The sequence below is a fragment of the Ursus maritimus genome, unplaced genomic scaffold, assembly GCF_017311325.1.
Source record: "Ursus maritimus isolate PB19 unplaced genomic scaffold, ASM1731132v1 scaffold_1, whole genome shotgun sequence".
Taxonomy (NCBI): Eukaryota; Metazoa; Chordata; class Mammalia; order Carnivora; family Ursidae; genus Ursus; species Ursus maritimus.
In genome coordinates this window covers 18,191,312-18,214,563 of record NW_024423343.1, presented here as the reverse complement: position 1 = coordinate 18,214,563, position 23,252 = coordinate 18,191,312, and the positions used below count along the sequence as shown (strand labels likewise).

At 52.9% G+C, this 23,252-nt stretch overlaps 1 protein-coding gene and 1 pseudogene across 5 annotated transcripts in view; both read left to right on the top strand.

Annotated features, from left to right (window-relative positions):
• DNAJB2 (DnaJ heat shock protein family (Hsp40) member B2) overlaps positions 1 to 22,983 on the top strand; it is a 23,398-nt gene extending 415 nt beyond the window's left edge. The window contains exons 2-11 of one of the 5 annotated variants that reach the window (XM_008690428.2): positions 15,780 to 15,986; positions 16,639 to 16,748; positions 18,088 to 18,141; positions 18,314 to 18,436; positions 19,136 to 19,228; positions 19,460 to 19,562; positions 19,753 to 19,823; positions 20,683 to 20,889; positions 21,782 to 21,810; positions 22,020 to 22,983. In XM_008690428.2, the coding sequence (XP_008688650.2) occupies positions 15,780 to 15,986; positions 16,639 to 16,748; positions 18,088 to 18,141; positions 18,314 to 18,436; positions 19,136 to 19,228; positions 19,460 to 19,562; positions 19,753 to 19,823; positions 20,683 to 20,889; positions 21,782 to 21,804 (991 nt within the window). In that variant the 3' untranslated portion in view covers positions 21,805 to 21,810; positions 22,020 to 22,983. The other 4 variants (XM_040640223.1, XM_008690430.2, XM_040640195.1 and 1 more) reach the window with 4 other exon arrangements.
• LOC103662881 lies at positions 4,423 to 8,925 on the top strand (annotated as a pseudogene).
• Positions 22,984 to 23,252: the final 269 nt, after the last annotated feature.

The following is a 23,252-nucleotide window of genomic DNA, read 5'->3' as shown; positions in this document are numbered from 1 at the left end:
CTTTCCCTTTCTCCTTCTTCTCTTTTTTGGTTAGAATTTTCTTGGCTGCAAATAACGGAAAGCCTAACTAACAGAGGCTTAAACAATGAGGATATTTATTATCCTGCAAGAAATCCTAGTGTAGGGCAGTTCCGGGGTTGACTCGGTGATGTCACCGACAACTCCAGTTTTTCCAGCTATCTGCTCAGACATCCTCAATGGGCTGGTGGCATCTTCCCTTATGATCACAAGATGACTGCAACACCTCCAAGTGTCATGTCCTCATTTACTAAGGCTGGAAAGGTGGATGTCCTCCCACGGTCTCTTTTTATCAGGGAGAAAAACCTTGCCTTCACGCACCCTTGTAGATTTTCCTTATATCTCACTAGCCCCTTGCCTAAACCAGTCATTGGAAAGAGGGACTGGAATTACCATGAATGGTTTAGACTAATTTATACTCACACGTAGGTCTGGGGGAAGGCCATCTTCCTTGAGCAAGTGGAAGGGTAAATAATTATATAAATTCAGGACCCTGCCAGCAAAGACAAGATAGAGGCAGGGGGCAGGTAAAGCTGTTGGATGGATCTGCACACCCCACATTAGCATGTCCTATAACTTTATTTCAAACCTAGTTACTTCCCACAATCCCTGCCTCAGTCCAAGCCACCACCCCTCATTCCTGGATGCTAAAAGTAGCCTCCCAACTGGCTTCCTGCTTCGACTTTTGAACCCCTGGGCTTGCTTACCCTTATAATGCTTCCTCCACACAACAGCGGCAATAATCTCTCTAAAACACGAAGTAGAAAATGATGCTTGCTTAAACCCTCCCCTTGCCCCAGTAATGGCAGCCATTCTTCCAAGACTCCTTTACCTCTGTGTTCTCATCTTGCAGAGCTCCCTCCCTCCCTGCCTCCTTCTCCTTGAACACACCAGGCTGGCTCCTTGGGCCTCACTCTTCTTTCGACCTGGAGCATTATGATCTAAATCTTGTTATGGCTGACTCCTTGGCATTCGGCCTCAGTTCAAACATCAGCTTCTTTCTCTCTCCTTTCTTCTCTTCCTCTCTTCATCCATCTTCCTTCCTTCCTTCCTTCCTTTCTTTCTTTCTTTCTTTCTTTCCTTCTTTCTTTTTCTTTCTTTCCCCTCTCTTTTTCTTTCTTCCTTCCTTTCTTCAAACATCAGCTTCTTAGAGAGCTGTTCCCTCTCAATAGTAGCCTTCCATCTCTTTTTGTGTCATTATCCTGGTTTATTTTCTTCATGTGCTTGTTTCTATCTGAAATTTCCTTGATTATTTATTATCTGTCTTCCCCATGAAAATGTAAGCTCCTTAAGACAGACTCTTTGTCCACTACTGTATCCTTGGCACCTGGAGCAGTGCTTGGCACATAGCAGACACTCAATAAATATTTGTTGAAGAAATTAAGATATGGATTTCCTCTCATTTTATAACTGAGATACATTAATATGCTTTAAAAACCTCAGTCTCTTTACTCTGTTGTACATAAGATGCTCCCCTGAGCCTACCTTTAGGATAGTTTTCTTTCCAGAGTTGGTGATGTCTACATTGACTCTTGAGATGCCCAACTTTGAAGGCCAGTTGGGAAGTTGAAGTGCCGGACAAGAGGGTTTTGGGCCCAGTGGGCCCTCTGGACCCCAAATCTCTCCATCTGGATAATAATTCCTGAGGTCTATGGCTTCGTGGATCAACCCAATATAGGCTGGGCTTGCTTACCTTTGAAGTTTTGGTTGACTGTGTCTTCTCTCTGTGGATCTCAGCCTCTTAATTCCAGTTGGGAGAGTGATGACTGCAGTCCACAGTCAAAACCAGAGTTAACCATCTTGATATTCTGGGTCACTCCCTGGCATACTGTGTTGAGAAGGGCTCTGAAAAAAGCCCCCAACCTCAAAATAACTCCCCCACCATTTGGTCCAGTGACTGAAATTTTATATTAGCAACTGCTTCGTGGATAGCGTTGCTAGATAAAATTCCTTTATTTGCTAAATCTGGCATGCCTATTCCTGGTCATGGTTGCTAATTGGAAGAATGACTGGAGAGGTGTAGTGTGGTTTCCAGGAAGCATTAGAGTCCATTTGAGGTTAGTGGTCATACATTTGAAGTCAGGTCAGTCAGCCCGGTTCTGGGTTTTTCTGTAGCCACTGTTTAGCTGGGTCAGTACAGGCGAAGAGTTGGTGAAGAGCCAGGGTTGTGGTTTAGTCAAACGAAGATGCTAAAGCTGGAGGGAGGCAAGGCAGTGATCATGACCGCTGTGGAATTTAGGCTGGAAAGGAAGGAGATAAAGACCCAGGAGGGAGATGAGGGACAGTGAAAGCTCTGCCTTGTGGAAAAGGGGGAAGCACTGAGCCTGAGTCCCAGGAGAATTTCAATTCCACCACTAATGAGCCCCCATGTGACCTTGGCTCAGACGCAAGATGCTTCCATTTCCTTTTCTTCCTCAGGGGAAAGGAGGCCCCGCCTTGCCTACCTCACGAAGCTGTTGAGAGACTCAAAAGAAATAAGGGGTGTAGCCACCTCAAGAGCTGCAAAGTGGGATACAAATGTGAAAGATTCACATTTGTATTTCATAAGTTTGCCTAAGGCCATAGGGAGACTCCTGTGGGGAAATAAGGCCAGGTGAGGTCCTCAGCCACTTGCTTAGAATAGGGAGAGACCATGACAAGTGGCCCTGAGCCCCTGTTCCTCATTTTGCTTTCCCTGTGGAGAACAACAGCAATTCTAGACTAAGCACTCTTAGTTTACCTCATTTCACCCTCACCATGCTACTTCTCCCCATTCTACAGATCAGCAACCTGAGGTAGGAAAAGAATTTAAATGCCAGAGCTGGCCCTAAGACTGAGCTCTAGTTCCCTATGTCCTATAATATTCTGAGTTTCCACCCCGAGGGCCCCGAGGCTTGATCTCTTGCCCTAGGACGCGTTATTTCCAGTGCAGTGCGCTCTTCTTAACGCCACCCACATTCCACTGGGGGTGGCCTTGCAGCTGGAGCTCAGGGGGTTTGATTTCTGAATCCTCTCCCACCTGCGAGAGACGGCTGAGCCACCAGGAAATGGGATTGTGTGACTGAGCAGCAGTCACCGTGTACCCGGTACACAGTGGGGGGTACCCGTGGGGGTGACAAGCAGAGGCCTTCCTCTACCCACCCCACTTTGCTGCCTGTTAGAGCCCAGGCCCAGTGCTTGGTAACCAAGTCAGCAGGTCTGCCCTCCTGGGGCTGTTTCTAACAACATTTTCCCCGCTGAGAGCAGACCAGAGAGTATAAGGAGGCCGGTGGCTGTGCGTCTCTCACAGACCCACTGCCTCTCACCGAGCAGCAGACAGACAGACAGACAGACAGACAGACAGACAGACAACCCTAGCCAGCCAAAAGCCAAGCAGCATGGTGAGCTGGAGTGGGGGGCTGGGCACGCTAGTGAGGGTCCTAGTGGGCCGGGCTGGTGGTGTGAGGGACCCTTGGGAGTCCAAGTGTTCCTGGGGCTAGTGTGTGTGGGTAGGTGAGGTGGGCAGAGGGAAGGACTTCCAGATGTGAGTGCAGCCTACCAAGCGTGCCGGTATGTGAGAGCACGTGCAGGGCAGGAGGACAGGGTGATGGTAACCAGGATGTGGGTCTGAGTCTCTGCTCAGGAGCCAGGCTGCTGAGGGGTTCTGGATTTAGGGGTAGGGAGTAGGGAGTAAGCAGGACTGGAGCAGGAAGCATCGGCACTTTACAAACCCTGGTCCCCACAGCAGATTCACTGTTGGCCTCTGGTCCTCCCTCCCAGCTGTGGGGACGCATCCTCACAGCCCTGCCCAGCTGATTCATCTGATCTGACCCCTTATTTCGATAGAGAGAGTGAGGAGGAGGAGGAGGGAAAGGGAGGGTGCTCCGTCTTATCGAGAGGTGGCTGTGTGTGGGGCTCATTTGATATCTTTTGCCAGGCTCCCCACCAGAAGGGACAGAAAAGAGCAGTGAAGAGCATGGTTGCAGCCAAGCTGTTCCCACTCTGAATATTACTGGTTCTGCTCGTAACCTTGAGCTAGCTGCTTAACCTCTCTGAGGGTCAGTTTCCTCATGTGCAAAATGGCGTCATGAAAGTACCTACCTATGGGGTTGTGGTGAACATGAAATGGGATAATATCTGTGCACTGCTTAGCACAGTGCCTGGCCCCTAATTAATGCTTAGCACAGGGGAACTAAATGACATAATGACAAAACCCACCAGATACGAGATCATATTATTTTTACATTCAAGGTAAGGGCACTAGAGCAGCTGGAGAGAAGTAACTTGTCTGAGGTCATAGCAGGATGGAGGTTTGACACTAAAGCTATGGGATTCCAGGAGTTGAGTTCTTTGCTCCAAACCTGTTGTCCCACAGTAAGGGGCATCATTTCTAGCATCTCAAGTATACCCAAGAGTTCAGAGACGCCTTGGTGTGGACTGGCGGTCATGGGGCCCACGATGGTGTCTGGCTTTGTAGACAGAGCGTGGGCAGGCTTGACATTACAACAGCAGGTGCTGACCTTGCCAGTGGACTGGTAAGCCGTGTCAGTCCTCCCTGTGGGATATGGGGATTTCTGGAGTCCTTGTGTCCCTAAGCACCCCCAGCTTAATTCATTACCTTCCCTTACTATGACAGCAGGGGTTGGGGGATGGAAGATGGTAAGGGAACCCAACATGTACGGTACGCCCAATATGTGTCAATCCGTGAGCCAGGCAACTTTTTTCATTCTTTCATTTAATCCCCATTGTAATTCTAGGAGGGGGCTCTTATTATTGCCCCAGTTAATGGGATGGAGGGAGGCCCACAGAGAGGTTAACACTTTTGCTCAAGGCAAGTAGAGAAGTAACGACGATGTATAATTTAATCCCAGTCATCCCAAAGTCATAAGTCTAGGTTCTTGTGTCATATTTAAAAAGTCAGACAAGTGTTAAACTTATGGAGAAAGCATCCTCATTAAAATTTATGAAATATTCCAGGCAGGAGAGTGTAAAGAATAATATAATAAACACCTGCTACCCAGCTTAAGAAATAGAATCTCTCTCCAACTGCATTCACCTCCCTCTTCTACCAGAGAGAACCATTGTTCCAAATTTAGTGTTAATATTTTCTCTTGCTTTCTTTATTTTTGTAATACACACATGCTACAAGAATATATAGCAAAATATAAATTTATCTGTAAATGACGCATGGCATTGTTTTACAAGCTAAAGATTTTTATAAACAGTATCCTACTGTACGATTATTCTTCCTTAATTTGCTTTTGTTTCCAGTAAGAATTTTTTGGTAAGATTCTTTCTTGTAGTTCATCCATTTCTACTTCTGAATCATTCTCCATCCATTTTCTCCTGTTGAAGGACATTTAATTGGCTTCCGTTGCTATGGCGCCGTGACTCTTCTTGCACCTGTTCTTGTTTACCTGGGTGAGAACTTCTCTAGAGCAAGAGTGTCATCAGCTCTCCTAGATCTTGCCCAATTTTTCTCCAAAAGAGATACGTCCAACTTAGCCTTCTACCAACTGTGTGAGGATTCCCATTTCTCCACATCCTCTACATGGTTAAGCCTGAAAGCTGGGGGAAACCTGATGGGAAACCTGATTTTGTTTTCAAGGTCTGTGGTAATTACTTCTCAAGCAGAACGAGAAGGCCTACTCTGGTATCCCACTTACCACGCTGTCCCACATCTGTTAACACCGGAGAGTCTGCCTTCCCTGCCCAGTGGGCTGCTGGAGAGCAGGGATCGGGTATTAGGTGCTGTGTCTCCAGTGCCAGCACAACAGCATCAGGCACAGAGCAGAGGCTCAGAATGTTTGAGGAAGCAAGAGGGTCCGACCTTCTTGATTCTCATGGGGTTCCCCAGGAAGGACATTGCAAGGGTTCTTTGACAACCAGCCTTGAATCATATGGGGAAGACCTTTTTCCCAGCCCCACTCCACTCCAGTCCAAGACTTATGCACACCCAAGAGAGGAAAGAACAGCACATCTCCTGCCATTCCAGGCCCACTCTTCCCTTCCTTGCTGGCATTTCTAGCTCCACCACGAGTCTAGAGTTATTCCTGCTTTCAAAACCTCTCCCTTGTCTCTGGTCCCTGAAACCTCACTTGGGTCTTGCTCCTCTCACCAATGGCCCTTCATTTCCTTCTGAACATAGGTGGATTGATTATCAAGCTCCGCCAGACTCATCTGATCCCCTCAACACTCCTTAAGACGCTTAGTCACTGAGCAAGACTCTATAATCTTAGAACTGCCCACATCTGCTTCCTCTGAGGCTTTTGGCCTAGCCCCCAGAACCACTCTCTGTGGATCCTCCAGGCCACCAGTAAATCCTTAGACATGGGAAGTGGGGCAAGGAGAGCAGGAACCTTTGCTCTCAGCCAGAGAACCACTCAAGGAAGGATTGCAAGGCAGGAACCGTGTCCAGGCATGACAGGCTTCCCTTTGCTCAAAGCGTTCTCTGCACTTCGCCTGCTCAGCGTGAGTGCATTTCAGTGCACGTGGGGCAGGCCGGTGTGCAAATTGGCAATGCCTGCTGGGAGCTCTACTGCTTGGAACATGGGATCCAACCAGATGGACAGATGTCTAGTGACAAGACCATCGGTGGAGGGGACGACTCCTTCAACACCTTCTTTAGTGAAACTGGGGCTGGGAAGCTCGTGCCCCGGGCTGTGTTTGTGGACCTGGAGCCCACTGTGCCTGGTGAGTGATGATCAGTCCCTGTCACATATGTCACCTTGTTCCGGGCACCACAGCAAGTCCTTCCCCATCCCTGGCGCACTAGAATTTGTAGTTCTCAGGAACATCAGGCAATTAAACCACAGATCAATCCACTGCCGCTCAGCTCCAGAGTCTCAGGGTCACTCCATCTCGCTTTCCTTTTCACTGAAGAACACAAAAGTCAAGGGCCATAGCCCAGCATGAATGGGGCTCCTCTAGGGTAGGACTAGGGGCCTGGTGACCGCGCCCCTTCTGGGTAACTTGGGGAGCCAGGCTGCAAGGGGAGGAGGGTGTCTAAAACCCTGCCCATTGCAGATGAGGTTCGGACGGGCACGTACCGCCAGCTCTTCCATCCATAGCAGCTCATCACTGGCAAGGAAGACGCTGCCAATAATTATGCCTGAGGTCACTACACCATCGGAAAGGAGCTCATCGACCTGGTACTGGATCGAATTCGGAAGCTGGTGAGTGGTGGTGGCTGAGGGCTGGGGAAGGGGGAGTCTGGATTCCTGCAGTGAAGAAGTCTGGACACCAGACAGGAAGAGAGCTTCCTGGATGAGTTTTATTTACTTTATTTTATCTGTGGATGAGTTTTAAAGATGCAGGATCAGGACCAGTGAGGAGGGGCCCTGCATACTGATCAGGGGAGGCAGAGTGTACGCTCTGGCCTGGAGCTGGGTGTCCTCTTTACCTCCTAGAGCAACTGGCCCGAGGCTGGGCAGAGTGGCCACAAGGACAAACATGACCATGGGCTGTCTGGCCAAGCTATGGAGGTCCATAGGCATTCCCAGAATATCACCTTGCATTGCAGGGACGTGGGCAGAAGGCCCTGTGAAAAACAGGGATCCGAATAATCCTGACCCAAGGCTCTGTGATTGAATTTGGCTTCCACTGAGGATGGAGATCAGGTTCCTGGATTGTTGACCTCAATAGGGAAGCCCTCCAGAAACACGTGAAATTAAGTCAGGGGTAAGCAGGTATGGAGCTGGGTGGGTTATGATGTTACGATGACAAAAGTGACTATGTCACGAGATTCTAGAGAGCTGTGTGTAAGAGACCTCAGGAGGGTTTAGAGAGGAAGAGGAACAAGAGGAGAGAGAATGGGTCCTCCCTATGAGGACCTGCTTTGTGCTCTTGGAAAAGTCTTCCAAAGATTTAATGAAATTTTGGGGGAATTTGAAAGAGCACGAGCTGGTTCTTTCCTTTTCCTCAGCTGTGCTTCATATCCCACATTTCCCTTCACCTTCCACTTTCTAGGCTGACCAGTGCATGGGACTCCAAGGATTCCTCATCTTCCACAGCTTCGGAGGGGGCACCGGCTCGGGCTTCACCTCACTCCTGATGGAGCGGCTCTCCGTTGACTATGGCAAGAAATCCAAGCTGGAGTTCTCCATCTACCCTGCCCCGCAGGTGTCCACAGCCGTGGTGGAGCCCTACAACTCCATCCTGACCACCCACACCACCCTGGAGCACTCGGACTGTGCCTTCATGGTGGACAACGAGGCCATCTATGACATCTGCCGCCGCAACCTGGACATCGAGCGCCCCACCTACACCAACCTCAACCGGCTCATCAGCCAGATTGTGTCCTCCATCACGGCCTCCCTGCGCTTCGACGGGGCCCTCAACGTGGACCTGACCGAGTTCCAGACCAACCTGGTGCCCTACCCTCGCATCCACTTCCCCCTGGCCACCTACGCGCCGGTCATCTCAGCGGAGAAGGCCTACCACGAGCAGCTGTCGGTGGCAGAGATCACCAACGCCTGCTTCGAGCCTGCCAACCAGATGGTGAAGTGTGACCCCCGTCATGGCAAGTACATGGCCTGCTGCCTGCTGTACCGGGGCGACGTGGTGCCCAAGGACGTCAACCCCGCCATCGCCGCCATCAAGACCAAGTGCAGTATTCAGTTTGTGGACTGGTGCCCCACGGGCTTCAAGGTGGGGATCAACTACCAGCCCCTCACCGTGGTGCCCGGGGGCGACCTGGCCAAGGTGCAGCGCGCCGTGTGCATGCTGAGCAACACGACGGCCATCGCTGAGGCCTGGGCCCGCCTGGACCACAAGTTCGACCTGATGTATGCCAAGAGGGCCTTTGTGCACTGGTATGTGGGCGAGGGCATGGAGGAGGGGGAGTTCTCAGAGGCCCGGGAGGATATGGCTGCCCTGGAGAAGGATTACGAGGAGGTGGGCATGGATAGTGTGGAGGGGGAGGGAGAAGAGGAGGGCAATGAGTACTAGGGGAATCCCATGTGTCGGTCCTAAATAAAGTGCTGTAGCCTTACCAGCTCGCAAGTGTCTTTTTCTCTTGGGAAAATTTGCGGAGCAGGGGTTTCTCCTTCAAAGAGAGATAGGAAGATTGGGATCTCAGCCTGGGTGCCCCAGAAACCAGATCTGGTTCCAGATTTTATTAAAGCCTGCGATTCCAGGTAGCAGAATGGGGATCCAGGAGGGTACAGCAGAGAAGGAGACGGAATTCACCCTAGAGAAGAGGCAGCCGAATAAATGGCATCTCAGAATCAGCCCTTGGTGAGGGGGCACGAGAGGAGGTGGGGTCGGGGAAATGGATGCCCCAGCTCCATTCTGCCATCGTGGAAGCCTTCACCCCATGAAGCAGGAACTCCCCTGCACGTCTGGGTGGCACCCACTTAGGCTGCAGCGTCAACAGGGAAACCCCGGGGGGCAAGGAGGTGAGTGATGTCAGTCCCAGCCACACAGGGCTGCAGCAAGAACCGGGCTCTCACAGGAGGTCTCAAGGGCGTCTTTGAGTAGCTAGTGCTCTCTAGCCCCACCCTACAGATCACAGATGGGAGGTTTGGGTATAAAGAGTCCAGAAGCTGGCATTAAGGAGGCACAGTGGCAGCAACAATGGAGAAAAGGCTGGGGCAGCGTGGGAAGGGGGGCGCTGACCTCCCTGCAATCTCCATCAATACTCACCACTTTTTGATAAGGACAATTGACCCTTATTTCAATCCCATGCCTCAGGCTATGCAAGCACAGTTTCCAAGCCCCCACTTCCAACCATTTGGTTGGCCCTAAAATCCTTATATATGGATTTTCTGTAGCCTCTGCTGGGCTGGAAGGATGATTTAACCATTGGAGGGATTGAAACTAGGTCAATCCCCCCGCCCCCGCCCCCAAGAGATTCAATGCTCAGCGTTGCCCTCAACTCTCTCCTTCCTGCAGCTTCCCTTTCCCAGGATTGGATGCTGGGAAGGCAACCGAAAAGCCAGCAACACCCGGAAGTTGCTAGCAACCCTAGGGCTGGAGGAGCCAAGGGGTGCGTTGGTGATGGAGCTGGGATGCCAGGTGGGAGCCGGAGCTACCGCAGAGCTGCCCAGAGGTGTGAGGAGGAGCCAAGGAGGGAGGGATATTTGGCAGGATCGAGAAACACTGCCCGAGGTGCCCCCTGATTTAGAGAGAGGGGGAGGAAAACCCTGGCTTCTCCTTCTTCCCACCTTCCATCTCTGACTAGTGGCTCCCACTGTCTGAACCTGGACAGGAGCAGTTGGCAAGGGGGCCTAGGTACATGGTGTGCAGCCAGTGAGATATACAGAGCAGGGCCGGGAAGGTGGGGGAATGGATCTCAGAGCAAACACACACCCACACCAGGTCTAGCACTCAGGGCCTGTGGTGGGTCACACCGGAAAAGAAGTGACTCCTAGCACCCATCCCCTGTCCCTGTCTTGTCCTGATAACTGCTCTCTAGGAAGCAGAGGATGGAGTGAAAGCAGCAGGATGGCAAGGGTGAGGGTGGGGGGTTTAGAGAAGGAAATGGGCACGCCCAGCTCAGCAGTGTGCTCCTTCCCTTTTGTCACGATGTGCCCAGGGAGAGCAAGCATTCTCAACTCCTCTTTGAGGATTTAAGCTTACAGGGCAGCTCTGTCCTGGGACGAGAGAGGCCTGCAGTTTTGCGTATCTGTGTGTGTGGTGGTGGGAGTGATTTAATTCCGTGGGAGTACTTAGAAGCCCATTTGGGCTGAAGAGCTCAGCTATCCCCTCAAATCCACTTTTTCCCCCCACTAAAAGGGCTGACTTTCAAATCTCTATTTGACTCTTACGTCTTTCTCTCTCAGCTGGTTTCAAACTTGGGAAGGGAAGAGGGGTCATTTTGGGAGCCCTTCAAATCCCAAGAAACATTGTCATTTATTGAGTACCTACTATGTACTAAGCCTTGTACCCATATTGCCTTGTTTAATCCTGAGGTAAGTACAGTTATACACACTGGACTGGAAGCTTCATGGGAACAAGCCTTGTTCTATTCTCAGCAGCTAGAATGTTGCTGGGTGAACATATTAGGCAACATATGTGTTGAATATTTATTCAATAGACTCACTGAATGAATGCCTATTTTACAGATGTGGAGACTGAGGCTCAGGGAAGTTATGGCACTCACCCAAGGTTACTTAGTTATAAATGGAGGAGTTGGGATTCAAACCCAGGTCAGCCTGGACAGAAGCTTCTGCTGCTGTCCTCCCCTCCCTCAGATACCCTTCCCACTCCTGCCATAGCGGTTCTAGGCGCCCCTCCAGATGCCACCTCTCTGAACCTGCCAGTTCTCTCATGCCCAGACAGTGACTCAGGTACCTCAAAGGCAAGGAGGGAGTGACGCCTGACACTCCCTTGCCCAGGTGCTGTGGTGGAGGGCTTGGAAGTGGGGGGGGGAGGGAGATGTACAGCTTCTGCGACTGAATGAGGGCAGAAGCATCTTTGGGGCCAGGTCTGGGGGCTATCAGTGCCCTCTGGAAAGGGCCCCCAGCCCCTACCTCTCATAGGAGGTGAGGTAAGGGCTTGGGAGAGGCCAGAAGGATGTGAGGTCTTCACCTGTCCGGGTGTCTGGGCATCCAGAGACGGGGCCAGGTGCCCCTCCTGTCTGCTGCACCAGCCCCCCACCCCCACCCCGCCCCGGACAGCTGTGTGGCCATCTCCTCTCAAACCCTGCAAGGCCTTCCCAGCTAGTAACTCTGCTGGCAGGCACTGGCAGGCCTCGCTTGGGCTAGGTGTGGGTGTGGGGAGGTGGCCACCCAGCCCTCCGTGGGGAAGCCAGGAGCGCCACCCAGCCTGGCTGCTGGGGACTCCCTCAATGCAGGGAATGCTTTTATCCCAGGGTACAATTACCTCCTGCAGGCAGACACAAGAGACAGATTCCCAGCTTGGATTCCACCCAACACGTTTATTCCTTCATCTCTGGTGTGTCAAGAACATGCCTGCTCCCAAAGCTGGGTTCTCACCCTTCCCTCCTTCTGGAATGCCACCTCCCCCTGCTTGTCTCAGTGTTGCCATTCCTTCCAGCTTAGGTCACAGTCACCCAGAACCATCCAGCCCTGGGAAGCTCCCTGCTCTGAGATTCTCCCAGCACCTCCTGTCTGTCTCTACCACTATTTCAGCACTTGGCATGGACTGCCTTGTATGGTGGGACTCTGCTTCTTGCCAATATCCTATTTCTCCAACTAGATTTTTAAAAATTCTGTATATAGTCAAACAGTTATTATGTGAATATGCTTCCAAATTGAAAAGGTACAGAAAAGATTTCCAAACAGCAAAAATAAGTCTGTAAGCGAAAATAAGTCTCCTTCCTTTGTTCCGCTCTTGACAGCCTTCACTATTAACTTTTTTGTTCGTGTTTCTTTCCAGAAACATCTACAGATATATTAATGTGTATATAGTAGTCCCCCTTGATGCATGGGGGTATGTTCAAGACCCCCATGGATGCCTGAAACCATGGATAGTACCGGACTCCATATATACTATGTCTTTTGCTATACAGGCATCCCTATGCTAAATTTACTTTGTAAATTAGGCACAGTAAGAGATTAACAATAACAATAAATGAAAGAGTCTAATAATATACCGTAACAAAAGTTATGCGAATGTGATCTCTCTCAAAATGTCTCGTGCGGTACTCCTCTCTTTCTTGTGATGAGGTGAGATGCTAAAAAACCTAGGGATGAGATAAAGGGAGATGAATGACGTAGGTATTGTGATGTAGTGTTTGGCTACTGTTGACTTTCTGATGATACATCAGAGGGAGGGTCATCTGCTTCCAGACTGTGGTTGACCTCGGGTAACTGAAACCGTGGATAAGGGGGACTGCTGTACACACACTTAGATACACTTCGTTTTACCCTCGTTTTTTCATTTAACAAGAAATCCGGAAGATGGTCCTTATCAGTCCGTAGAGATATGCCTCATTCTTTTTGGTAACAATGTACAATTCCATTGGATAATGTGCCCTTGCTTATTTAACCAGTCTGCTATTAGGGAGTATGTAGGTTGTTTCCAATTCTTTGCTTTGGAAACACATTCTGGAACCCTTGTACATACTTCTTTGCTCACATGTGCAACCATAAACTCTTAGAATCGGAATTGCTGGGTCAAAGGCTGTGCACCTTTAACTTGGATATGCACCATATTGCTCTCCCACTACCAATGTACCAGCATGCCTGTGCCCACAGTCTTGCCCACACAATGTATAAAACTTTTTTATCTTTGTCAATCACCTGATAAGTGAAACAAAGTATTTTATTGCAGCTTTCCTTTATAATTCTCGTTATGAATAAGATGGAGCATCTTTTCATATGTTTAAAAGTCAGCATTTTCTCTTCTGTGAACTGTCTTGTCTGTGCCTTTTGCCCGTTTAAAAAACTGCATTGTTTGTCTTTTCTTGTGAACAAAGGAAATTAACCCATTGTTTGCTACATGTGCTCGATATAATTTCCCTCGGCTGTTATTTGTCAATGTCCCAACTAGATTTTTATTGCCTTGAGTACGAGGACTGGGACTTAAACCCCTTTGCATTCCCAATTCTTAATATAATATCACATACACCATAGGTACTAGAGAAATGTTTGTTGAGATAAGAGAAGTAAGAAGAAAGAGATTTGGGAGTGACCTAACCTATTCCTTCCTCTTATACTAGGGCCAGTCAGGACTTCTGTTGTACATGGCAGAAATTAGCTCTGGCAAATTGAAACAAAGATAAAAGACACACACACCCCTTCCCGCATACACACGTATTGGAGAGACACTGGGTAGCACACAGAATTAATACGAGGGCTGCCAGATGAGACTTCGCAAACAGGTAGGCACCAAAGGAAGCTGAGCATCCAACACCATAGTCAAAGTCAGGGCACAGGACAGCCTGCCTAAAAGACCCCAGTGCTCTATAGAACAGGGGCCTGCAATGAGGCTTCTTCCCAACCAGGCACTGAGACCGACATTTCCTCCTTCAGACACTAGAGGCCGCTGCTGGCTCCGCTGTCACAATGTACAATCAACTGCCCCCGCTTCTCTGCGACTTGCTCCACATTCAAAGTCCCAGTTGGAGTTTTCAATTGGCAGAGCAGATGGCTGTGTACCCTTAGGGGCGAGAAGTCTGGGAGAGCACGTGTCAGGGCTTTGTGACAGGGGGTGGCCTGCCTCCCATCAAGGCCTACACATTGGGAATTCCCCAAAGGTAGTCAGAAGGTTCAGACTGTGGGCAGCCAGGGAAAGTGGACAAATGCGCACCACCTTCTTCCCTCGTGCCTGGCTCAAGCCCTTCTCTTGAGTGAAGCATTTCTGGGTCACCCATCCGAAAACACCCTTCTGGACTCACATAAGCATGACTGCTTGGGCCAATCATGATGCCAGCGAGGTATGTACTAAGACCCAGATGTACTATGTACCACACCTCATTTGACTTTCAAACAGCCCTAGGCATTACCTGTATTTAGGTAGGAAAAACTGAGTCCTCAGAGGTTTTGCCAAGTCACATGATAGTGCGAGGTTGCAACAGACGAACCTAGGTCTGTCTGTTTTTAAAACCTTGGGATTTCCCAGTGGGCTATACTGTTGGGCTGGAATCTTATCATATTGGAGCTCTGTGAAGCACGGGGCTGGGGTCATAGTCTTCATTTTACATCCTGGCTTCACTGTGTAGATGTTCAATTAATACTTGTGGATTAGCCTGGATGATATCAAGCAGGAGCCAATTCTGGAAAGTTCTCTAACTCTCCCATGAGGGCTGAACCCAGGAAAAATTTTGAGGTAGACGAGGTTTATCTAGGATCACTCTGGGGTGGGGGGTGGGGGGCACAAAACCAAAAAACCTTGAATCTGGGGAATTTCCTTTTCTTTTTCTTGTTTTCCTATTACCCTTTAACCCCACCTTCTCCAAATGCGTCAAAACTGTCAGCAAGAGGTCCCAGTCTGTTCATTATTTAATCATCCAAAGGCTGTTTTTGAACCCCACAACTGCCTTAAATACTCTACTGCAAAAAAAGACACCATCTCTGTCCCGTGGAATGTACATTCTAATGGGGGAGGTGAATGTCCATCAAAGAATCAAACAAGTAAGGGCTGATTGGTAGCTCAGACGAGTGTGATGGTGTCACGAGACGCTGACAGGCAGGTCTGACCTCCTCAGGGAGGTTGGGGCAGCCTCTTTTCAGGACCTGGGGCGGGAGCAGAGCTCTGAAGGGGGAGGATTTAGGCCCAGAGTGGGGAGTCTGTGAGTTCTTGAGATGGGGGATTTTTTTCCGGAGTGAGTAGCCATCGATCATCGAGCCCGTTTATAGGAAAGGGGCAGAGGGACCAGGGGCGGGAGAGGGCTCGCTGGTCCGCGGGTGCGTCACGCCGGGACAGAGCGGGCCGCAGTCTCCCAGGTCCCGTGTGGGGATGACGTTGCCCGGGTGCAAGCCCAAAATAGCCGGCTCCGCCCCCATCTCCCGGCAGCCCCTGCAGCAGTCCCCCAACCCCCGCCCCCTGGGTGACAGGCCGAGCCGGCCTCCTCTGGGTCTCTAGTAGTTTCCGTGCCGCTGACGCATGCTTGCGCGCACAGCTGGGCCGGGCGCGTCCTACGCAGCAGCCGCGAGCCGGGCGGCCGGTGCCAGACGGTTCCGGCGGGGGGCAGGGGCGGGGCGCTGCAGGAGGCCAGGGACTCCCAACGGAGGAGGTGCGGGCGGGGGGCCCGGGCAGGCTGGGAGGCCCTGGAGTCAGGGGGCTGCGATAGGGCTCCCCGGGCCTGGGCGCAGAGATAGCCCGCGGCACCGGCCTGCGGGGGGCCGATAAGGCTGCCGGAGGGAGCCTCGTCACCGGCCCCAAGCAGAGCCCAGTGGGCGCAGCTGCCCTCTGGGAGCGCCTCCCGCTCCCCCGGGGGGTCTCCAGCCCCAGGGAGGGACCTTGGGTTCTTGCTGCCTGACTCCCCCTCCTCTCCTGCAGCCCCACGGAGGCCCATCTGACTCCTGCCGAGTTGCCATGGCATCCTACTACGACATCCTAGACGTGCCGCGAAGTGCGTCCGCTGATGACATCAAGAAGGCGTAAGTGCCTCCGCCGCGCATCAGAAAGCCTCTCACCCCCCCAGTTCCCCACCACCACCACCACCACCAGCATGGGGTCCCTCAGAGGCCTCGCCAGGGAACTAGGTCCTTGGAAAGGATTGGGGGGCTCCCTCTACAGGAAGGAAGAAGACCCCTGGAAGAGTGGGAGAAAGTCGTTAGTGTGAAGAAGTTCTGCTGGGAGCTGCTCTGTGGGTCCTTCTCCAGTGGACCCCCCCCTTCCCTTCACTCCTGCCCCAAGCCTCAGCCCCTAGGTGTGGGCTCTCTCAGGATGCCTGCAAAAATGTCCAGGCCCTGTGACCAGGAGGGGCCAGTGACCCGTACACTCCACGGCCACACATATTTCCAACTTGTGCAGCCCCAGTGAGCTGCAGGGAGGGCTAAGGCCTGGGGCTTTCTCCTGCTTACGTTATCATCTGCTACTACAGGTAGTCCTATCACGGCTGCAGAGGGGAGACATAGGGACGCCATTAAAACAGGGCAGCAGAGGCAGCCCCCCAGCAGCTGGGGTGGACAGAGATGTGAGTGGGGAAGGGACAATGGCAGGCTAATGGGCAAGTGGGTCGTTCTGTTTCATGGTGAGAGGTGCTTGCTTTTGTCCTTTGACCTGCCCCTCTGGACCCACTTCCTGCAGGTATCGGCGGAAGGCTCTTCAGTGGCACCCAGACAAGAACCCGGATAATAAAGAATTTGCTGAGAGGAAGTTCAAGGAGGTGGCCGAGGCATATGAAGTGCTGTCAGACAGTAAGGGCCAGGGGGGCAGGGCAGGGCAGCACCTATTGCCCCCATTTCATGCCCCATCCTACTCCTTCCCAAAGCCATGCTGCCACCTCCCGTCTCCTCCCTGCCTATTTCCAGCCTGGCATTTAAGTGCCTCCTCCCACAGGGGACTCTGCGACTTTGTTTTGCTTCAATTCAAGTGGGCACCTACTATATGCAAAGCACCCTTTTATTCTTTCCCTGATCCCCTGTGCTCAGTGTCTGCTCCCCGGGATCTGGTATGGTAGTTGCAGCATGGGTCTTGACAAGGGGATGGAAGCAGGGCAGGTAACCTATGTGTGCTGAGCCTTCTCTGTGCCAAGCATTGGTGGGTGTAATCCCCAAGAGTCCTCACAGCCATCCTGTGAGGCAGGATTTATCATCCCCACTTTATAGGCAGGGAAACTGAAGCTGAGAGAGGTGAAGTAATTTGCTCAAGGTCACATAGAGCTAGAATAGGAATCCAGGTCTGTTGCGGGTTTTTTTTTTTTTAAAGAATTTATTTATTTATTTATTTTAGAGGGAAAGCGAGAGTGCGAGGGGGTGGGGGGGGACAGTGGGGGAGGGAGAAGGAGGGGGAAAGAATCTCAAGCAGACTCCGCGCTGAGCGTGGAGCCCTATGCTGGGCTCAGTCTCATGACCCTGAGATCATGACCTGAGCTGAAATCAAGTCGGACACTTAACCGACTGAGCCACCCAGGCGCCCCTCCAGGTCTGTCATTTATTTATTCATTCATTCAAAACATAATCATTGAGTCTTTATGATGCTGGGCCCTTGCTGGGTGCTGGGGAATGACAAAGGACAAGCAGACACTGTCCTGGTCATCACGGGTTTATTACATTTTGGCCTGGGAAGCCCGACATTAACCAAGGAAATACATAGACAAGAGTATTCTGCAGGGAAGTAGCACGGTGATGTCGATGGGGAATAACGGGCACCCTTTTTGTTACAGTGGTCACAGAAGGCCTCTCCGAGGAGGTGACATTTAGGCTAAGCCCTGATTAATAGCATAGTAATAATTAGGTGATATTTGTTGAACACTTACTGTGTTCTCACGCACTCTGCTAAGCAGTTTACGTGGACTGTCTTAGTTCATCCTTGCAATGACCCTTTGGGGTTGGTGCTGTTAATTGTGCCCATTCTACAGATAAGAGGGAGCCACACTGCGAAGAGCTGGCACTGCTAAAACCTGTAGCCTGTGTCCCCTGTGCACCCTGCTGCCCCCCTAGCCTCAGTCCCTGGACGATCCTCTGAGGGTCCTAGCCTGGAAGGGGAGGCCGTCATCCCAGAGGGAGGGAGAAATGATTGGATCTCTTTTTCCAGAGCATAAGCGGGAGATCTACGACCGTTATGGCCGGGAAGGGCTGACTGGGGCAGGTAGGTGGAGCAGCGGGGCCCAGGGATGGAAGTGGGTCACGGAGGCGTGGGGGAGGGCAGCTTAGTGCTGCAGAAGCTCTCGCGAGGCTCCTGGCGATGCCTTCTGTGGGGTCCCCTGGCTCAGGGCAAGATGCATGCCCTAGGCCCCCTCTTCATCCTGCCTCTCCTCCAGGAACTGGCCCGTCCCGGGCGGAACCTGGTGGCGGTGGGCCTGGCTTCACCTTCACCTTCCGCAGCCCCGAGGAGGTCTTCCGGGAGTTCTTCGGGAGTGGAGACCCTTTTGCGGAGCTCTTTGGTGAGTGGGCTCAGGAGACCTCTGACTGGTTTGACTCCCGCTCCAGGCCTGCCCTCCCATCAGCCGGGAGCCCCTGAGGCAGGAGGCTGAGAGGGCAGCAGAATTCCGCAGACAGAAGATTTTGTGGGGGTGGGTCCAGGGACAGCGGGGACAGAACCTGACACAGGCCTGAACCCACAGAGACTCGCCTTATGAAACGAGGGCAACAATGGTACATTGTTAGGCCTGCACAATAGCAGCCGTGAAAGCAAGACTCAGAGCGCCGTGTGACAATCACAGTGACATCACACATGACAGATAGCATGTTTGCAGTGATGACTGTGAACCGTGAGGTGGATAATTTTCTCCCCACTTACAGATGAGAACACAAAGGTACTTCCAGATAACTTGCTTAGAGTGACCCGGCAAACGGGAGAGTCGGGCCACCTGGTTTACCTGCCTGTGCTGAAGGAGCTAGCCGTCCTCCCTTCCTCTTTCCCCTCCCTCCTCCATTATCTACTGTGGATAGAATTTACCAGGGATCTTTTTCATATCTAATACTAAAAAGAAATTTAATTTGTAAATAAGTCCACACTCAGAAAAGAAAAAAAAAGCAGAAATGCTTAGCAGGTCATATTTCTAGGCTGAAAGGTAGGGTTCACACATTTTTGGGGGACAGTTCTCTTTGCCAGATGACTGTTAACTGCTTGCTTGTTGCAGATGACCTGGGCCCCTTCTCAGAGCTTCAGAGCCGGGGTTCCCGACACTCGGGCCCCTTCTTCACCTTCTCTTCCTCCTTCCCTGGGCACTCTGGTATGTGCTGTCCCTTCACGTTTTTGCAAGCTCTGGGTCCTGGAACCCCCCCCCCCCAGTCCAGGCTCGTTCCTTTTCCAAGCCTTCTCTCCTGAGTATCTGGAGCCCTGCCTTTAGGGAGCTCGGCCGGGAGACCCCACAGAGGTTCCTGGCCCCCCGTCGTGACTGCGGCATGCCGGCTCTGTCCTCCCTCTGACAACCTCTCCACCTCTTCCCTTGTCTCCATGCCAGATTTCTCCTCCTCATCTTTCTCCTTCAGTCCTGGGGCTGGTGCTTTTCGCTCTGTTTCTACGTCCACCACCTTTGTCCAAGGACGCCGCATCACAACACGCAGGTGAGGGCTCCTTTGGGATCATCCTGGGTGCAGGGGTGTGGAGGGGGGGAGGGAGGGGAAGCAGCATACAACTAGAAGGTCAGCTCCTTGTGGGCAGAGTCTGCCCTGTTGGCTGCGGCATCCCAGAGCGTGGACAGCCACCTGCAGGATTTGCGCGTGCTCGCTGAGTGAACCGTGCTGTCCCCCACAGAATCATGGAGAATGGGCAGGAACGGGTGGAAGTGGAAGAAGACGGACAGCTGAAGTCAGTCACAATCAATGGTGAGGAGTGGCTCTGCCACCCAGTCCCCGGCAGGAAGCCCCAGCCCCAAGCCCCAAGGCCCCCTCCAGACTGCTCCTCTCTGAACTCCTTTGGGGCAGGGAAGGAATGGCGGCCCTAGGCCCCGCTGGCAGAATCAGAGATGGGGCTCCGCGGGAAGGGGCCAGGGCAGGGAACTGAGGAGTCTCAGAGGGCCAGCTAAGCCCCGTCGTCCTTAGTGGGTGCCCGGTGTTTGCAGAGCATGGACTGTTTTGGAAGCAGTGCATGGAACATTGAGCTCTGTGTGGAAGCAGGCAGGGGGAAGGCAGGGCTTTGGTATTCGCCCTATTTTTCCTGTGAGGAGACTGAACCGCAGCATAGTTAAATAGCCCTAACTCCCAAGGAGCCCCAGGCCCAAGGCTTTGTCCTGCTTAGGAAGGGGTAAAGCCAGGAGTGACACTCAGGACAAAGGATTCCTGGGGCGGAACCCTTCCCACAGCGTCACCCTGCCTGGGATGGTCAGCGTGGCACCCCTTCCATGCCTGTCGGGTCTGGGGGCATTGCACCCCAAGTGCACTTCCTGGGCTGTCTTCTTTAGTCATTGGAACAATTTGACAATGTAGGCGCTCCCACCGTTTCTATTTTATAGATGAGGAAAGGGAGGCTTAGGGAGGTTGAGTGACTTGCCCAAGGAGACAGCTCATACCTGCTGGAGCTGGGTACCTGCCCACGTGTGTGACCACCATGCTAGATGCCAGAATGCATGCGTGCCAGTTCCCAAGGAGGGGCTGTAAGCGGTCAGAGTTGCCGCCGCATGAGGCAGCGTGGCAGGATTCCCCTGGCCTGGGTCAGAGGGCTTCATGGCAGCCGTGACTCCTACAGGTGTCCCAGATGACCTGGCGCTGGGCTTGGAGCTGAGCCGTCGAGAGCAGCAACAGTCTGTCACCTCCAGGTCCGGGGGCACGCAGGTCCGGCAGACTCCTGCCTCCCGCCCCTCTGACAGCGATCTCTCCGAGGATGATGAGGACCTGCAGCTCGCCATGGCCTACAGCCTGTCAGAGATGGAGGCGGCTGGGAAGAAACCAGCAGGTGGGCGGGGGGCGCAGCGTCGACGGCAGGGGCGGCCCAAGGCCCAGGACCAAGATCCCGGCGTGGGGGGGACCCCTGAGGCTGCAAGGGGGGATGCGGCCAAACCCAGCCCATCCCCAGAGGAGAAGGCCTCTCGCTGCCTCATCCTCTGATCACCAGGCCCAAACCACCCTGATTCAGGGCGACCGGGGGTCCTGCTCACTGTTGGGAGCAGAGGGGCAGGGCCTGAGTTGCAGGAGCCCTTCTCCAACTCAGTGCTCCCCCAACAGGTTTCCCTCCCATGTCCACTCGCACTCCAGTGTGGACTCGGGATTTGCTCTGCTCAGCCCACAGCTGATAGGTCCCTGGCGAAGCCCAGGGTGGGGAGCCTCCGGGCAGTGGGAGGGCCTCCCAGGAGCTAGGATGCACTTACTCCTACTAGATGGGGAGTTTCTAAGGGGCATTAGTGGTTTGGGTCGGGCCTTTTGTGCCCAGGTCTTCTGCCACCTGTGTTGCTGATGACGTCAAGGAAAGAGGACTTGGCCTGGGGTTCTCTGAGCCGGAGTCGGCAGCTGCAGCAGGGAGTCTCCGTGCTCCTTGTCCAGCTGCGGATATCCCACCCTGGTTTCTGTGCAGCGCTGAGCTCTGACGTCTCTGTTGCTTCCCTTCTGCTGCTGCTGCTCCCTCGCTCTCTTCTCTCTGCACTTCCCCGCGGTCCGCATCGCTTGCTTTCACTGCCATCTGGCTAGGACTCCCTTCTTCCTTCCCCAAGAAAGCCTCAGTGTGCCCAGGAAGATGCTGTGGCCGGTAGGGCCATAAGGTCTTCTGGGGAGGCTAGCTGGGTGGGGCGGGAGCCTCTCATCCAGATTCGGAACCGGAACCCACTCCTCCTCCCTTCCTCTTGCTGCCTCAGCCTGCCCCAGGCCTCGGGACTAGGCAGAGGTGAGGCCGGCTATCCCTGGAGAGGTGGGATAAGGCCAGGGTGCCCCAGGAGGGAGGCCTAGGAGGGGACTGTACCCCGTCCTATTTCACCATGCATCAGGGCTCAGGGAGAGGCCACAGGGCTAGCCCAGGTCTGCATGCTCGGCTCCATCCTCCATGGCTTGCCGCTGACCCAGTCTCCTGTCACCCCGCCCCCGCTCTCTCCTCAGATGTGTTCTGAGCTCGATGTCCCGGATCCAGAGCCGCCACACAGTTCCAACAGGACAGCGCCCTCCCCTGTGCGCTGGGAGGGGACCCTCCATTCCTCTCCCAAACCCATGCTGAGTGTAGAGCTGGGCCTGGGTGGTGGGTGGGCTCCGGGTGGGAGGCATCCGTAGTCTTAGCCTGTGAACTCTTCCCTGGGTGTTTGGTGCTGTCTCTTGGGGACTACAAGTCCCAGAATGCAACACACCCTGCCTCATTTCTGATTGATCATGCTAGGGGAAGCGGTGCGTGGTTGTGGAGCTGTGCATCTTGGGACATGTAGTTCCAGCCTAGGTCGGCTTGTCACTCCCTATGAGAAGGGGAGATCTTGTCGTCTGATTTGACTCTGGCAGGGGTGGCAAGAATGTGGATGAAGGGGTCGTGGACCAAGCTTCGGTTCCCCTGACACCTCTTGCTTGTGCCGGGCTTACAGTGTACAAATCAAAGCCCTGCGGCATCTGGGAGAGGCTTTTTTCCTGTGGGCAGTCCTGGGATCCAAGGAACGGGCCTGGATGGGATGGACAAGCAGGGTGTGGCCCCAGAAGGCTGATTGATGGGCATGGGCGGGCGGAGAGCTTGGAAGGGGAGGCCACCAGTGAGACAGAGTGTGTGTGTGTATGTGTGTGTGAGAGAACACGCACCCACGCGTGTGGCCGGGATTGGTGTGTAATGGGTGCTCCGGGCATGTTGCTGCTTGTATGGCTTTGGCCTCTGACCCTGCTGCCCATTCTTTTTCTCCAACACCACATTTGAGCTACCTCTCCTCCTCCCTGCCTGGGGAGCCCCGTGGCCAGGAAGGGGAGTGGTGGAGCCAGGGTGTTGCTAGCCCTGTGACATTGCATCTCAGAGACCTATCAAAGCCAGCTGGGCTGAGCTCAGACCGAGAGAGAAACACTGGAAGTCAATAAATAAAGCTGTTTTGAGAGCTTGGTGGTGTGCTGCGTTCCCTTGTTCTTTCTTTCCAGGGTGGCCCCAAAGGGGACCCAATGGGACCAGTGGGTGACGTAGCCCCCCCAAATACCCAGAGATCACAAAGCCACCTCAGATGACAGCAGAAGTCCCCCCTTTGACCAGGCTGCCCTCTCCAAGTACATTGTTGAGTCCCGAGAAATGCTTGCATTCCTCTGCCCTCACCTCTTGTGGCCCTGCAACTGGCCTTCCCCAGGCAGCTGCTGCTCCCCTTAGCAGGGACCCACCGT